At 52.4% G+C, this 15,556-nt stretch overlaps 2 protein-coding genes across 9 annotated transcripts in view; one reads left to right on the forward strand and one right to left on the reverse strand.

Moving 5' to 3' along the window:
- The first annotated feature begins 2,280 nt into the window (after positions 1–2,280).
- Positions 2,281–10,258, forward strand: LDLRAD2 (low density lipoprotein receptor class A domain containing 2). The gene is made up of 4 exons (XM_032495399.1): positions 2,281–2,612; positions 4,542–4,961; positions 6,745–6,882; positions 9,546–10,258. The coding sequence occupies exons 1-4, from the start codon at positions 2,531–2,533 to the stop codon at positions 10,061–10,063; spliced, it is 1,158 nt and encodes a 385-aa protein (XP_032351290.1). The 5' UTR covers positions 2,281–2,530; the 3' UTR covers positions 10,064–10,258.
- Positions 10,259–10,426: 168 nt separating this feature from the next.
- Positions 10,427–15,556, reverse strand: part of HSPG2 (heparan sulfate proteoglycan 2) — a 98,039-nt gene continuing 92,909 nt past the window's right edge. For 7 of the 8 annotated variants that reach the window (XM_032495397.1, XM_032495396.1, XM_032495395.1 and 4 more), the window contains 9 exons: positions 15,075–15,246; positions 14,857–14,979; positions 14,715–14,771; positions 12,937–13,012; positions 12,751–12,829; positions 12,533–12,603; positions 12,251–12,334; positions 11,814–11,917; positions 10,427–11,663 (listed from right to left, as the gene is read on the reverse strand). In XM_032495397.1, the coding sequence (XP_032351288.1) occupies positions 11,491–11,663; positions 11,814–11,917; positions 12,251–12,334; positions 12,533–12,603; positions 12,751–12,829; positions 12,937–13,012; positions 14,715–14,771; positions 14,857–14,979; positions 15,075–15,246 (939 nt within the window). In that variant the 3' untranslated portion in view covers positions 10,427–11,490. The remainder of the gene's footprint in view (positions 11,664–11,813; positions 11,918–12,250; positions 12,335–12,532; positions 12,604–12,750; positions 12,830–12,936; positions 13,013–14,714; positions 14,772–14,856; positions 14,980–15,074; positions 15,247–15,556) is intronic. The other variant, XR_004325398.1, reaches the window with a different exon arrangement.

The following is a 15,556-nucleotide window of genomic DNA, read 5'->3' on the forward strand; positions in this document are numbered from 1 at the left end:
TAATGACTAAACTGTTATTATTTTGTCTTGCTTGACTGTTTTCCTTTTTTAGTGCATTTTCTTACCCCTCTGATTAAATGTATTCTTTGGAACTTGGGGAAGGCCCAGGAGGCTAAAGGTTTCTATAGACAAGAGGCAGAGGGAGGACAGGGGAGAGGGGCTGTCCCAGGAACGCCTCATAGGGTCCTGCTCGGTTACACCAGGACAGTTTGCCTTTATGAACTTGGCTCTTGGTCAATACAGATGAGATGTATATGCTACTCTATTCACAGCCAATGAAATCGCGGCAACTTTTAGAGTTTAAAAAACTAACAAAAACCATAAACAATATAAATTCAAAATAATAGCATATTTTAAACTAATCATCTGCCTAACACTCTTCTATAACACTTTTTCCTTACTTTTTTTGGCTGCACCCCTTTTTATCACAAATGTGACAACAATGTGTGATATTTTCTATAACAGGTCTAAAACGATGATTCAGGCTTTCCTTTAGCAGATTAAACAGAATTAGTTTTTTGTTAGTGATCATTTAGATTTTTTTCTCTTCAGCTTTGCAATTATTAGTAAGATTGTTCTCTTAAGGATTGTTGTCAAACTTAGGATAAACTCTATCAAATTTCTTACCTATGTGAGTTTTAATATTTCAAAGGATTTTCCATGGAATAGCTTCTGGCTTCATGTATTTCAAACCTTATTTCTCCTCCAATAACCTCCCACCACCGAGGCCAGGCATAATAATGATCTCTGGTTCTGCATCTTCACATCACAACATCAGAATAGATGGCACAGCGGGCATTAGGAGTATTTTTGGAAGGCATTCTGGGGCATTTAGAAATCATAAAGCTGTGCCTGGAAGGAGCTAAGACCCCATAATTATACACATCCCCAAGCCACCTCTCCTCAGCCGGATTTCAAAAATGGCTGTGGCCATCTGACATGAAGAGAGATGTGATGGAGGAGATTGCGGTGGAAAGAGATAGTAATCTGAAATGATTGTGGTTAAAATCGCTTACTTTTTGCAAATTTTATAAAAATCTATAATCCCATGCAAATAATATGTCCTGAAGTGTAAGCTTCATGAGTTTCATGGTAAATCCACTCCTGCCGAAGGTAGACTTAAGTCTTCTTGGAGTCCCCCAAGGTCTAGCCTTGGATATCATATGCGGTAGGATATCAAGGTTACATCAAATGTCAGCTCTAGAAGGGAGAGCATTAGAGAGCAGTGGGACCAGTGGTTTTAACGATAGAGTCCTTGGACTCTGAGAGGGCGTCTCAAATGTTGGTACTGGAGACTTGAAACATGGAAGACCTCTATTTAAATAATGATGATGTTAAGAGTCATCATTTGGCCTGACAGGCATTGGGCACTTTAATACGTGGTAGACACTATTCTAAGTACCCTGTTTGTTTCAAGTTTCTTACTCCTTATAACATACCTATGAAGTTGGAAATATCATTATCCCATTTTACAGATGGAGAAACTGAGATTTGAAAAGTTTCAGTTTTATCTATTAAGATTCTACATAAGATGCCTTTTGAAAAAAAAAATTCTTGTACTAATAGCAAGTTTTGAAAAAGGCCAAAACGATCCAAGCCCTTTCTTTTACACATAAAGACGTAAAATGCAGAAAAAGGGAGACCATTTGCTCAACGCCACACATATATTCTTATTTCCTGGATGCCTGCTCTGTGCCAGGCACTGTGCTATGGCCGAGGGCTTCAGAGATCAAGACACTCATGGAACACAGTTTTTATGGGTGCCAATGGACAGTACATACAATTAGATAGATATAAATAAGCAAAATAATTCCAGTGAGTGCTAAGATAAATTTGGGGAGATGTGATTGAGTGACAAGGAGGGTAAGCACTGATTCAGACTGAGAAGTGGTCAGGGAAATGTGGTCTGAGGAGGTGACATGCGAGCTTGAAATCTGAATGACCTAAAGAAGGAAGCCCCAGACTGCTATGGGAGAAGAGCACTGCAGGCAGAGGAACTGTGAGTGCAAAGGCCCTGCGGCAGGAATACTTTGTTATAGAGCCGACTCCTGGTCCAGGGCTCCTTCACCACTTGCTGCCTCCCTAGGCCCTCAGAGAGAACCTTTGGTGTCCTGGGCCTCCCTTAAGCTCAACCGTAAGGTACCAGCTTATCCAGCAAGGCAGCAGCTCTCTGAGGCTATGGGTCTCCGTCCCAGAAGCCTTCTAGCTAAACCAGATCTGAGTTTCCTGGTTCCTGTCTGGCAGGGGATGAGCAGACATCCTCCCCGCCTTCTCTCCCCAGGCTCCAGCCCCAGCCCCAAATCTCCATGGCAACCCTAGACACAATCCTGATCTGAAGGAGGATCCGGAACGGGGAGCACAAACATCACTGTGAAGAGATCAGAGGCATGGGTGCACTTGCCTCCCCTGCTCCTTGTGTCCTGCCAGCCTCTCCCCTGGCCTAGCCAGGGCCCCTACACCCCAGTCTCCCCAAGACCCCACACTGAGGATTCCGCAGGTCTGCCTTATTGCTGGGCACAGGAGGGCCTGGATGGAAGCCTGTCCTCTACTGTTGCCCCAAAGGCTGCTCCTGCTCGGGGCAGCCGGCCTGATGGCCTCTGCTCTGCACACAGGTGAGTATGAGGGGGCTTGGCTGGGGCAGGTGGGAGATTCAGGCCCCACCACCCTTAGAGATTTTGTTTCCCCAGTCAGCACTCACCCGAATGGGCTGGGATCCCTTGAGTTGGGGGAGGCTGGGAGACCTGGTACCTGGTCTTACCTGATAGCCCCAAGTCCACCCCAACCCCTCTGGGTGGCTCAAACTCCAAGTCACCTGGAAGCAGGGGTCTGGGGGCAGGTGGGGCAGCCCTTGGGTCTGGCAATGGAAAACACTGTGGGCTTTGGGGTCAGGAGGCCCTGAGTTCACACGCTCACTCTGCCTCTTCCTACATTTCTACCCTTGACATCACTATTTCACCCTCTAAGTCTAGGTTTCTTCAGCAATAAAATGGGAAGAATAATAGGTCCCTGCCCCTTAAGGGACTATTATTATTGTGTATATAAGATGAGACGAACCATGCAAGACAGACAGCGCCTAGCATGTAGAAGGTGCTCAGTTCACCCATTCTCTAAACCTCCCCCTGCCCTGTGTGCCTCCAGGGCAGGTTCTGGGTTTAGTATGTCTACACAGATATGAGAAGATGCTCTAAAATCCTAAGCCTTAATGGAGAATGTCTCCCCCAAAGACCCACATCCCGTTTTGTCCTCAAGCACCACCGGTGCCCCTACTCTCCGCCAAAGACCCACATCCCGTCTTGTCCTCAAGCACCACTGGTGTCCCTACCATGCACCAGGAAAGCCACCTCCTGTTCCCTCTCTATCCTTATAAAAATCAGAGATGGTTTGAGTACTTATATCTTATTTCATTAATCCTCACAACTCTGTATGAGTGAGGGTGTTTTGGGCTGTAAGTAACATATACCAAACTAAATGGAGCTTAAACCATAAGGCATAAAGACATTTATTATTTCACTTAAGAAGAGTGGCCATAAGTGATTCCAGAAATGGTTAATTCAGCAGCTCAACTGTGTCAGGACTTCTCTGTAATTCTCATGACCTCATCCTTGCAAAATGGCTGCTGCAACTCTGGGCACTGCATCCTCTTTCAAGCAGGAAGAAAAAGGGGCTTCTCATCACACAGTTCTCCCCAACCCCTCCCCCACTTTTGTTAAATCAGGGAGGTAAATGTTTCCCAGGAACCTTCAGCAAACCTCTCTTTAAATCTCATCGGCCAGAATCAGATCACATGCCAATCCCTAAATCTGGCAAATAGAATTAAGATGAATTAAGATTACAAGGTTTGGTTTAGGCCAGTGAGGGGGCAGAGGGTGGGGAGAGGGTGCTAGCATGTTGCTTCCTGATACGGAGGGAAATTAAAGGTCTTTTAGCAAAGAGAAACACGGGATGGGTGTTGGCTGGGACAGGTGCTCAACCGTGTCTACCCCATCCTTGAATAAGTTAAAAGCTAACACTTCTGTAACACTCACTAAATGCCAGGCATTGTCCTAAGCACTGAACCCACACATGCCCAGGATCCTTAAGGTTTCCACTTCGAAATAAGAAACTTTCTGAAAACCAAAGTGTGTTCTTAAACTAACTTACTGGCAACACCTGACTGGAACTGACAGGAGGCTGCTTATTGTCTTTATTTGTCCTACTTAGGGAAAATGTTCTCTACGATTGCTCTAGAAAAATGTGTTTGAGCATGAAGGGCTGTGGCAGACTCCATTTGGGGCTGCATCATACCATCTTTCTAATATCTGGAAAATTCTGGAACATATCCTAGGGGTTTTGAAGAAGAGATTGAGGACTTGAATTAATTTTTTAAAATCCTCACCAAAAGTCTGAGATTGCTTAATTATTCTCATTTCCCGACAAGAAAACTGGGGCTCAGAGAGGGTGAGTGACCCCCTTGGGGTCACACACCGTGGGAGTGGGTGGGGAGGGAGCGGGCAGCGTCAGGCTTGGAACCTCGGGACCAGCGTGCGTGCTTTTCGCTGCAGCCGACCTGGTGGACCTGTGCGGCCAGACGTGGCAGGGGGACGGGCTGCTGCTGCGCTCGCACCCCGCGTCGCGCCGCTTCTACTTCGTGGCCCCGGACACTGACTGCGGGCTCTGGCTGCGCGCGGCGGCCCCCGGCGACAGGATCCGCTTCCAGTTCCGCTTCTTCCTGGTCTACAGCCTGACCCCGGCGGCGCCCGACGCCTCCTCCGCGGGGCAGGCCGATCCTTGCGCCTTCGGGTCCTACCTGCAGTTCTACGAGGGCCCGCCGGAGGCGCCCCGGCCCCTCGGGGCCCCGCTCTGCGGCCTGACCATCCCGGCTCCGGTGGCGTCCTCTGGGGACTTTCTGGGTCTGCGTCTGGTCACCCGAGGCCGCCAGCCCCGCGTGGACTTCGTGGGCGAAGTCACCTCTTTCCGGTTAGGTGGGTTGGGGCTGGAGCCCTGGGGATACCAAGAATGGACGGGCTGGTTCCTCAGAGAGGGGAGGAGGTGACACTTGGTGTCAGGGTTCTGGGGTTACAGTAAGGGACATTCCAGATCCCAAGAACCAACTCCATAAATCTGACTTCCATGGATGTGCATACCAGCCCCCTCGCCTGTTCACACACAACTCCCACGCAATTCCCACACACTTACACACCTCACACCCTGACACCCACCCACACACACTGCGCATGTCCACAACTCACACCTCATGCACAGAAATCCTTGCACACCCACATGCCTCACAGGCACTGTAGCACACAACCCACATACCTCACAAACTGCACACTGACACGGTTCACATCACACACACACCTCAGACACACACAATACTGTCTTGCACACTGATACAACTCACTCATGTTTATGCGCTGGCTCCTCTTTCCCAGGTCAGCCTTTCAGATGATTGCAGAGGGGCCAAGTTAGGATTCTCGTGATTGTAAGTGACAGAAACCCACTTGAGCAAGAATTTAACAAGACATTAACAATAATCTCTTATTAAGCATTGCCTTTGGCCCTTCCCATGCCACATCTCATCTGTTCCTCACAGCAGCTCTGTCTGGCTAGTGCTCTTACTCTCATATTTATAGATGAGAAACAGGCTCCGGGAGGTTAAGCAAAGTGCCGCAGGCACTCACAAGTGGAGCAGCTGGGATTTAACTGCTGGAGTTTGTCCTCTGCTGACACTGAGTCAAGGCTTTAGTCTCTGCAGGTTCCCCCAGGGCTGGAGACACTCACTGTTGTTACAGCAGATGAGCTGCCAAAGCCCAGTTTCCAAAACCACAGAGAAGCTTTATTGCCTTCTTTGGCAAAATATCCAGACTGAAGAATTAAACATGGAATTGTGAGCACTTTGAGACAAGAACATGAGGGGCTGTGAGCGCCAACACGGGTTCACCAGGAGCTGGACCCGGACATGCCCAGCCCTGGACAGCACTTCAACTTGAGCTGGTCAGAGAGTGTCCCGTTCTGTCTCATGTCTCAGTCAAGTCCCACCTTTCTTCTTTCCTGGAATTGGGCATGGTCTGAATTTTGGATTTTAGGTTCTCTCGCTCTTCCCCATTAGTGTCTCTGGCACTGGAGGAAACATAAAATTTGTACCCTAAATCCTTGGAGGTGAGGGGAGGCCTTCCGATGAGATGATATTTGAGCGGAGACCTAAAGGGAGCTAGCCATGCAGTTACTTGGGGAAGAGAACACCAGGCTGAGCTGATGGCAGGTGTAGAGCCACGAGTGAGGATTTGCTTGGCGTGTTCAGGTTCCCTGAGCTCACACATACTTACACACACTGGGTACCACAGTGTTGTGATCATGGGACTGAATTCCTACTGTGTTGCTTAGATACAAGCTGTGTGGCCTTGAGCTAGTGACCTAACCTCCCTGTAAACCTCCCTGTGCCTCAGTCTTCTCCTCTCTCAAATGGGGTTGGTAACAATATTGACCCCACAGGGTTATTGTGAGAACTTCATGAGCTGGGATGCAAACCCTGCCTGGCCTGGAACAGGAACTCAGTAGATGTTAGGAACCATTATCACCATCACCATCACCATCACCATCATCATCTTCATGATGATACACCTGTCTCCCATGAAATGCTCATCCATACTTGCATCTGTATGCACACAGAAACAGCCTCTCCTGCTCACGCCTCCCACATTCCCTCACTGTAGACCCACACATCTCTTGCTGCCTGCGCTCCTCATCTCATGATTCCCTTCTCAGCCCCAGGATCCTGTGGTGCCTACTTCCCGTGTCGGAATGGCAGGTGCATCCCCCAGAGCCTGGTGTGTGATCGCTGGGGCATGGACAACTGTGGTGACGGCAGTGACCAGGCTTCCAGGCCACCAGCTGACTGCACAGGTCAGTGATGGGTGTGGCCTGGGCCCAGCTGAGCAGCTAGAATGGAGGCTGGTTCTGACTCCCCTTCCCTGGGGCAGGGCCTCAGAGGGGAGGCTGGAGGCAGGGGTTCAGCAGGAGGGAGCAAGTTGAAGCACAGAAGTGGGCAATCTGTTTAGACCAGACTGCCTGATGATCAGAGGATGTTAGGATGAGAATGATGCTTGAGATGATCTAATCCAGCTGCTTTCAAATGTGTTAGTGGTAGAAGCTTTCCCTAAATGGACCCTTGCACAGAGAACCCAGGCATCACAAAGAGAGAAGCTCTGTTTAACTGGACATGGTGGGGCCCAGGCCCTGGCTGACTGATGTCTCAAAGGAGAGACTTGAGTTTGATCCTCAAGAATTACTTTGAAAACCATTGACCCAACTGGACTCCCACATTTTACTGATGGGGAAAGCCAGGCCTAAGGAGGAGAAATAACTTGCCCAAGGTTATAGTCAGCGAGTAACATAACCAGAAATGATCTCTGTAGATGGACAGACGATACAGACTAAGTTACCCAGGGTTATCCTTCCCAGGAATCTGGAAATGTCCCACCCCTAGCCAGGGCTGCCATGTCCTGTCGAACAGGTTGTTCACTGCAAAAAAGCACCTGGCTGGGGGTGAAATCCAGCTTCCCAGGGTCCCACACACTGCACTCCCCAGCCACTCCTCAGTCTCCTAGGCAGGTTCCTCCTTAGCTACCTTACACTATGCTTTGTGCCATGAGGCCCAATTCCTGTATCCTCTCCTCCATCCGCCACACCTGTTCTCCATGGTCTCCTTTACACTGTATCCCCAGCTGGACTTGTCTTTGAACTCTAGTTACATAACCACCTCCCTCCTGGGCATCGCCACATGGATGTGTAGGCAGTTCTCAGAGTTAACTTGCCTAAAACTGAGCTCGTGATCCACAGTCCCCCCTGCATCCTCCTTTCTTCCCCTCAGCCCATAACCCACCCATCCACATTGTCAGATTTAGGCTGATATTTTCCTCGTGATGAGAGTGGAGTGATGGGTTATCAGGAGGAAGACCAAAGAGGTAAAGTACCATTCACATCACATTGCGCCCGACCAGCACAGTTAATCACTGACATGATGTAATGAGGCTGATGTTGGCCTGGATCACTGGGCTGAGGTTGTGTTTGTAGGTTTCTCCGCTTTTACACTTTCTGCGTCCTCTCTCAACACTGTCCTTTTTGGAAGGAAGTCACCACATGCAGCCCACACATAAGGGAGTTAAGCTCCCCAGCCAGAGGAGCCTTTAAAAACACCAAGTCGGATTGCATCACTCCTGCACAGAACCCCCTACACTCCTCACTCAGCCCATGCAAGCCTCCCAGGGGTGCCACCCCAGCCCTGCGTCACCTGGCCGGTCACCTCCCACCTGCTCTCCAGCTCCCTTGGCTCCTCCACTCTGGCCTCTGCAGCTCCTTCCACGCTCCAGTCTGGTCCTGCCTCTGGTCTCTGCATTCATGCTTTCCTCCGCCTGGAGAGCTTTCCTCCGAGATTTACATGCTCATGCCTTTGCCTTCTGCGGGTCTCTGCTTAACCTTCACCCTCTCAGTGAGCTTCTTCCTGACCCCTTTACTTAACAGTAGCAACCCTGTGTCCATTGAAAGAAAAACATGGTAAACAGAATGTGGTATGTCCACAAAATGAAGTATCATTCAGCCCTAAAAAGGAAGGAAGTTCGGATACAGGCTACAACATGGATGAACCTTGAGGACATTATGCCAAGTGAAATAAGCCAGCCATAGAAGGATAAGTTCCACTTATATGAGACCCCTAGAGCAGTGAAAATCATAGAGGCGGAAGGTAGAAGGAGGGTTGTCAGGGGCTGGGGGGGAGGGGGAATGGGGAGTTATTGTTAAATGCGTACAGAGTTTCAGCTTTACCAGATGAAAGCAGTTTTGGAGATGAATGCTGTTAATGGCTGCACAATAATATGAAGGTAGTTAATGCTGCTGAACTGTGCACTTAAAAATGGTAAAAATGATAAATTTGATTTTGTATAGTTTATCACAATTAGAAAAAGTAGCAACCCTGCTGCTCGCCAGCATGTCCTGACCTTTTCCCTGCTTCGTTTATCTCCATCTGACGTACTATTTGTGTTTTGTGTCTCCTCACACGAAAATGCCAGCTCCATGAAGACACTTTCATCTGTTTTGCTGACTGTCCCTAGAGCATTGCCTTGGGCATAGTAAATGATGGAAAAATACTAGTCGAATTAGTAGAAGAGTCAACCTCTCTATGTTTCCGTTTCCTTATCTGTAAACTGGGCATGATAAGCCTAACCTTCAGATTTGTCATGAACTTTGAGTGAAACATTGTGGGTAAAGGGCCCCAGCCCAGAGTGTGGTTCTTTGGGCACAGGAAATGTTCAATATATGTATATACTCCTTGGGAAGTAGCTCTGTTCAGAAACCTCAGCCCCTGGAGCTAGACTGTGAGTTTAAATCCACCCCTATCACTTTCAGCTGTGTGACCTTGGCAAGTGACTGAACCTCTCTGTGCCTCACTTCTCTTATCTGTATGATGAAAATAGTAACACTCTCTAGGTGGTTTGGGGAGGACTAAATGAGACATAATCAGGCCCCGAAGGGGCAGTTCTGTGTGTTGGCTCTATTATTTCCCACTGCAGGTCCCTCTCCGGTGCCCAGCCAGGCAGGGAGGATGGCCGATGGTACCTCCCAGCCCCTGACTCTTTCCCCAGCTCTTGGGTCTCCAGGCCCCCTGGGGATTGCAGCTGGGAGGAGTCCTCCAGCAAGCAGCGACCCTGCAGGACAGGATGCAGCTCCAGAAGGTAGATGGCTCCTGGTTACCACCTGCGCCCGCTCCTCTCACCAAGATGACACTTGTCCCTCTCCAGTGACAGATGGGGGCAGCAGGCCCAGGCTGAGGCCTGAGTGGACTCTCTTTCTTTCCGCAGGCCCCCGGCTGCAGGGGGTGGCGCTGGCCTCCTCGCTGCTCCTAGCCTCTGCCGGCCTCCTCATCGGCCTCCTCTGGTGCTGTTGCTCCTCCAGCTGGCTGGCCCGGCGGGCTGGTGCCCATGGCCTGTGCCCCAGCTGCACCATCTGTTACCCATGTCCTGGCCAGGTGGCCCCTGGGGGGCTGCGGCTGAGTGAGCCAGCTTTCCAGGGTCAGGGAGGACATCCCTAGAGAGGCTGTGGGCATCAGAGGAAGGAGAGTGGGCTCTGGGGTTGGACAGTCCCTGGGTTCCGCCCCACCCACCACAGGGCTGTATAACCTTGGGCAGATCACATCACTCTCTGAGACTCAGTCTGCTCTTCTGGAAAATGGGATGATTCCTGCCTTACAGGGTCATAAAGACCAAAGGAGACAGCTGGCCCTGCAACTTGCACGGTGGCTAGCACTCGGCTGGCTCAGTGAAAGGCAGGGAGTAGGGCCTTTGCTCACCTGAAGCTGCCTTGCTTCACTCCCAGACCTCCCTGCTTTGCCCCACCCTGGCCCCCTCTCAGGTACCACAAGTCCAGCCCTAGTAAGAGACACAGGAGACAGCCCTGGCGGGGATAGCACCGTTTATTAAGAAAGATCAAGACAAAGACCACAGGAGGGTCCCTTCTAGGACACAGAGGCCAGGCATCCTGACCCCACATCTGGGGGCTGCTGGTGGGGAGGGCGCTTGCCCCAGCTGGGCCCTCAGGCTCCCACAGATGGGGCAGGGCTGTTATGCCCCCTTCCTGTCCCTCCCAGTCATGAGTCCTGGCTTCCCCCACCCAAGGCACTAACTTTTTCCAACCACCAACGCCCTCCTCCCCCCATGTCCCCTGGGCCTTCACTTCCAGATCAGTGGGGGGACGTGGCCTGGTGTGGGCAGGGAGACCCTCTCAGTGCTGGGCTCTGCCTATAGCAGCTCCGGGTGAGAGTTGGGATGGAGTTTCCCTTGCAGCCCCTGAGGGCAGGGGCCCTGGGTGAGGTGTGGGGTGAGGGGTATGCAGGCCAGGAGGGCTTGGTGGGAGGGGGTGGCTGCCAGGGCCAGGTGGCCCAGTTGGCTAGGTGGAGGTGGCGGGGCTGGGACATGGGCTGGCGGGGGTGGGGGTTGCCTGCCCAGGGGTGAGCTGCCTTTTGCTCCACAGTTGGCACTAAAGAGGTTTTCCAACTCAGAGGAGGGTGGCGAAGGCCACTGCGATGCCCCCTGCTCCAGGTAGCTGGTGAGGTTCCAGGTAGCGGTGAGGCACCAGGCTGTAAGCTGAGGTTGGTTTGTGTAGGAATGAGGGCTGCCCAAGGGCTGAAGAAATGGGCAGCCCGCACTACCGTGGGGGGCTCTACTGGTGGGGGCAGTTCTGAGCCCACTCAGCCATTGCACCTGACCCCAAGTCCTGGTGGCCCTCTGAGGCACCTGCTCCCATCCAACCTGCCCTGCCCAGCGCCTGTGGCTTTGCCCAGGTGTGTCTGTGTGTGGGGGGTGGCGTGCCCACCCTCCAGTCCAGCCCAGGGCAGTAGCAGCAAAGCGTGGCATCGCCTCAGTTTCTTACAAAATATTCATAATAATAATATTAATAATAATATACTTGACGTCATGGGGCTGTGGCGTTGCCCGGGAGTCCGCGTGGGGCAGGTAGCGCCTATGAGGGGCAGGGGCGCGTGTTGGCCCCCGCCTGGGCGCGGTGTTGCAGGTCCAGTGGCTGTGGGGGTGGGGCGCCAGGCCGGGCGGAGTGCAGCACCAGATTCTTGATACAGCCTGTGATGCCCGAGGAGAACCTGCCCCCGGTCAGTGCCGCTACGTCGGCGGCTCCGCCTGCAGGGGAGGGAGAGGATGGGGCCTGTCAGCTCCAGGAGCCCAGGAGGCGAGGATGGCTGTGGGCTTTATCTCTTCGGGAGCCCCATTCCCTCCCTCGCCCGAAAGGTGGGCCCCAGGCCTGCACCGAGGCCCAAGCTCAAGACTTACCGATGTAGATGCTGCCCTTGGTGTTGACCGCCACGTTAGGGCCTGGGGACTGGCCGCTGACCAACTCCTCGCCGTCCAACTGGATGGAGCCTCTCCGGCCCTCTCTACGGTGGAACTGGGTCAGGCCCCTCCACCAGTTCCCCGTCCTTCCCAACCCAGTGAGAGTCCCCTCCCTTTGCTACAGAGACTGCAGACAGAGAAGTCTGCCCCCTGCTCCCTGAGTTCTTTCCTTCCCCTGCTGGATGAGAGATCTGGCCCCACTCCCATGTAGTTCTGTGGAAGTCTGTGCTCTGGCTGGTGGGCTGTCTCCTGACCCTGCCTTCAAGTTCTGTCTCCCCAGAAGTCAGTGCCTGTTCCGCTGTGCATAGTAGGGGGGTGTCCTGTCCCACTCCAGAACTTTGGGCTCCTTGCCCTAGTACCTGGGTGGGCTCCTTTACCTCAGTGCCGTCACCCGATGCCACTCGCCATCATTGATGGGGTCCTCAGAGACAAGGCGGGCCTCCCCACTGCCCAGCTGGTAGCTGCAGTCACACAGGCCCAAGCAGGTGTGAGCATGGGGCAGGACAGGAGCGGGTGTGGGGTGGTGGTGGTGGTGTGTAGCTGGGCACTAGGAGCTGCAGCTTCTTATAGGAGGAGCCGTGGGGTTGACCAGAGGGAAAACCACCGGAAGGTAAGGGGGGCAAGGGAAGGGAGAGGAAGGGTCAGGTGCCAGGACCCACCTGAAGACAAGATGCCCATCCTGAAGCCCCAGACCGATGAAATCTTTGCCTCGTCCAGACTCACCCACCTCCTGCCAGGGAAGCACAGGGTCTCTGGGGCCCCCAGCCTGGAGAGGTGAGGCCCCCGAGAGCTGTGGCCTCCTCCCTCCTCTCTCCCACTTCCCTGGCCATCAGGAGCCTGGAAGCCCTAAGATCCAGGGCCAGATGCCCACACTCACCACACCCTGCCAGAGCAGGAGGCCACTGGCCGTGCTGGTCCGAACCTCCAGCTCGATGGTCTCGGGCACCTCGGGCAGGCTGTTGGCAGGGTGGGGCGGGGGGGTGGGAAGCAGGTGAGCGGGCAGAAGTCCCAGATTTCCCTTCCCCACTCTGGGCCCACACACTGTCCCAACACCTTGTCTCACCTCCTGGAGAAGATGCGGCCAGGGAGAACAAGGAAGCCGTTATCATAGAAATAGGCTCCATACTGCCCGGGGGCATCTGCAGGGGGGTTGGGGGGGTGATAATGAGACACCTGCTCAGCCACATGGAGCATCCATCCCACGTCGATGCCCCTGACCCCCACCTCCACTCCCACCTGTACCACGCGGGGCTCTGAACCTGCCATCCCTGGAGACCCAAGGGGGCTGTGGACAGAATTCAGGGGCCTGTGAACTTGGATGGGAAAACATTACAGTTCTACTCTCACTCACTTCTCCCTGAAGGTTAGCAGTTCCTATGCAGGTAGCCAACAAACTAAAGGAGTAGCAGGGCCCGTGACTCAGTCACCAACTGGGTCACAAGGGCTTATCCTTGTCACATTACGGTAATTGCAAATATTTCAAAACACTGTTTATGCTTATTGCAGTTGTGGGAGCTATTGGGGCCACCACTGCATCTTGTTATTTAATGTGTGGCTAAAGAAGCAAAAAATTGAAAATATTTTGATAACCTTGTTTCCGTATAACTGGTTTCCTTTGAAATCCTATGTATTTTATCCTATGCAGTCAACAGGGTCCAGGTAAGGTGATCAACAATCCCTATTTGCCAGGTTTGTCCTGGTGTTAGCTCTGAAAGTCCCACATTTTGAGAAGCCCTTTAGTCCTGAGCGAAGCGGGGCAGCTGGTCACCTAGGTCAGTGGCAAATAAACGGTTCTGAACCCTTGTGTTTCCTCCATCTTACAGATGAGAAGAAAGGCTCAGGGGTGAGTGACTTGCCCAGGAAGTGGGAAGCCAGGATGGCACCAGGACCTTTTGGTTCCAACATCCATACTGTGTGTGATGCCCACATTCCCAGCCCTACCTGCTCAAATACATCCCACACTAGCGCTGGCCCCTGGGGCCTGGCAGCTACCATGGTAGGGGACACTTTGCCACCCTCCACCAAGTGATGACGATAACAGCTAACAGTTATATGCACCTACTATGTGCCAGTCACTGGGCAGGGAGCTTCACGTCCAGCTACAAACACGATTTTTAATTGGATCCTTGTAACAACCCTATGACTTAGTTATAATGTTAACAAAAGCTAGACCAGACGTTGCTCTAAGCATTAAATACGCTAAATAACTTGACTCTTGTGCATAATTTTATTGAAAGCCTTGTGGAAGGATGTTATGTCTTTCTATTTCATACATGAGGAAACTGAGGCACAGAGAGGTTAAATGACTCACCCAAAGTCATGCACCTAGTAAATGGTGGGGCTAAGATTTGAATCCAGGCTCTTAACCACTACCACTACCTCGTCTATCACATTAGTGATAAATAAGACATATATCTATAAAGCAGTTAGCACTGGGCCACAGGGGCTGTAAATATTCAACATTTTTATCATTATCATTGCTTTTAAACAGATTACGGAATCCTTGAGAATGAGGGTCCTGCCTTATTCATCTTATATTTATTGCTCCCAGGGCAAGGATAGGCACACATACACATTTGTTGATGGAATGCATGAATACAGAGGAGGAAACTGACATCAGAGGGGTTCAAGGTCTGCCCAAGCTCCCCTAGCCAGTAAACACAGGGCAGGACCCAGCTTTGTGGCTGTGCTCTTGTTTATTCAGTCTGTGCCTAGTGAGCTCCTGTTTTGTTTAGAGGCCAGGATGGAGGGTGTGGGATCATCGGAAGAGGAGCTGAGAGACCCAAAGTCTGGGAGGGACAAGCCCCTCAGCTTCTCTGGCTGGTGATAGCAAGGACATACCATTGCCCCCGCTGCCTTCAAGATGCCAGTCGGACTCCGCTATGCCATGTCCAGAGCCTGTGGGGAAAGGCAGGGTCTGCTTGGTGGGCTGTGCCAGCCCCAAGGCCCCAAGAGGGAGGTGGAGAGATGACGGGGAGGCTACCTTGTTGGCAGCGTGGGCCAGAGAAGCCTGGGGGACAGAGGCAGCGGGTGCCCTGGCAGGTGCCCCCATGCAGACAGGGCTCACGGAGCTGGCAGGGGTTCTCCTCGTGCTCACAGAGGTCTCCTGGGAGTCAGGGAAGAGGCGAGTGGGCATAGGCTGGAGCAGCCGCTGACCAGCCTGTGCCCCTCCCTCCCAGGGCCCAGGGCAGGCTCGCTCGCCTTTGAAGCCATCTCGACACAGGCACTGGAACTCATACTCGCCCGCAGGCATGCACGTGGCGCCATTCTGGCAAGGCTGGCGCTCACACGGGGAGCTGTCGTAGCACTGCCCGATGCCCTGGCTGCCCAGGAAGCTGTAGGTGAGGTCCAGCCGCTTCCCGTTCACTGACACCTGTGGGCATAGGGACACTGAGGGCTTAAAGAGTGCAAGACGCAGAGGCACAGGTGTGCCAGCAGAAAGAATGCAGCAGAGGACAGCCAGGAACCCAAGTTGGAACTTGAGCATTAATGTGGGACTGTAGGGTGGGGGAGGAGGAACAAAGCTGAGTGCCTACTGTGTGCCAGGAACATCCACCAGGGCAGGCCATCCTCAGTACAAGCCTTCAAAATGGGTGTCAATATCTCCATTTTACAGAATTGGAAACTGAGGCTCATAGGTGAAGCGTCTGGTCCCAAGCACCTGGGGTTGGCTGCAGGTGGAA

This window comes from Camelus ferus, chromosome 13 (assembly GCF_009834535.1).
Source record: "Camelus ferus isolate YT-003-E chromosome 13, BCGSAC_Cfer_1.0, whole genome shotgun sequence".
NCBI classification, from domain to species: domain Eukaryota; kingdom Metazoa; phylum Chordata; class Mammalia; order Artiodactyla; family Camelidae; genus Camelus; species Camelus ferus.

Excerpts from the sequence above, each read along its gene's own strand:
- LDLRAD2 (XM_032495399.1), top strand. The coding sequence starts at position 2,531 with ATGGAAGCCTGTCCTCTACTGTTGCCCCAAAGGCTGCTCCTGCTCGGG. Across the intron at positions 4,962-6,744 it reads AGTCACCTCTTTCCGGTTAG|CCCCAGGATCCTGTGGTGCC; the intron begins GTGGGTTGGGGC and ends TTCCCTTCTCAG. Across the intron at positions 6,883-9,545 it reads GCCACCAGCTGACTGCACAG|GTCCCTCTCCGGTGCCCAGC; the intron begins GTCAGTGATGGG and ends TTCCCACTGCAG.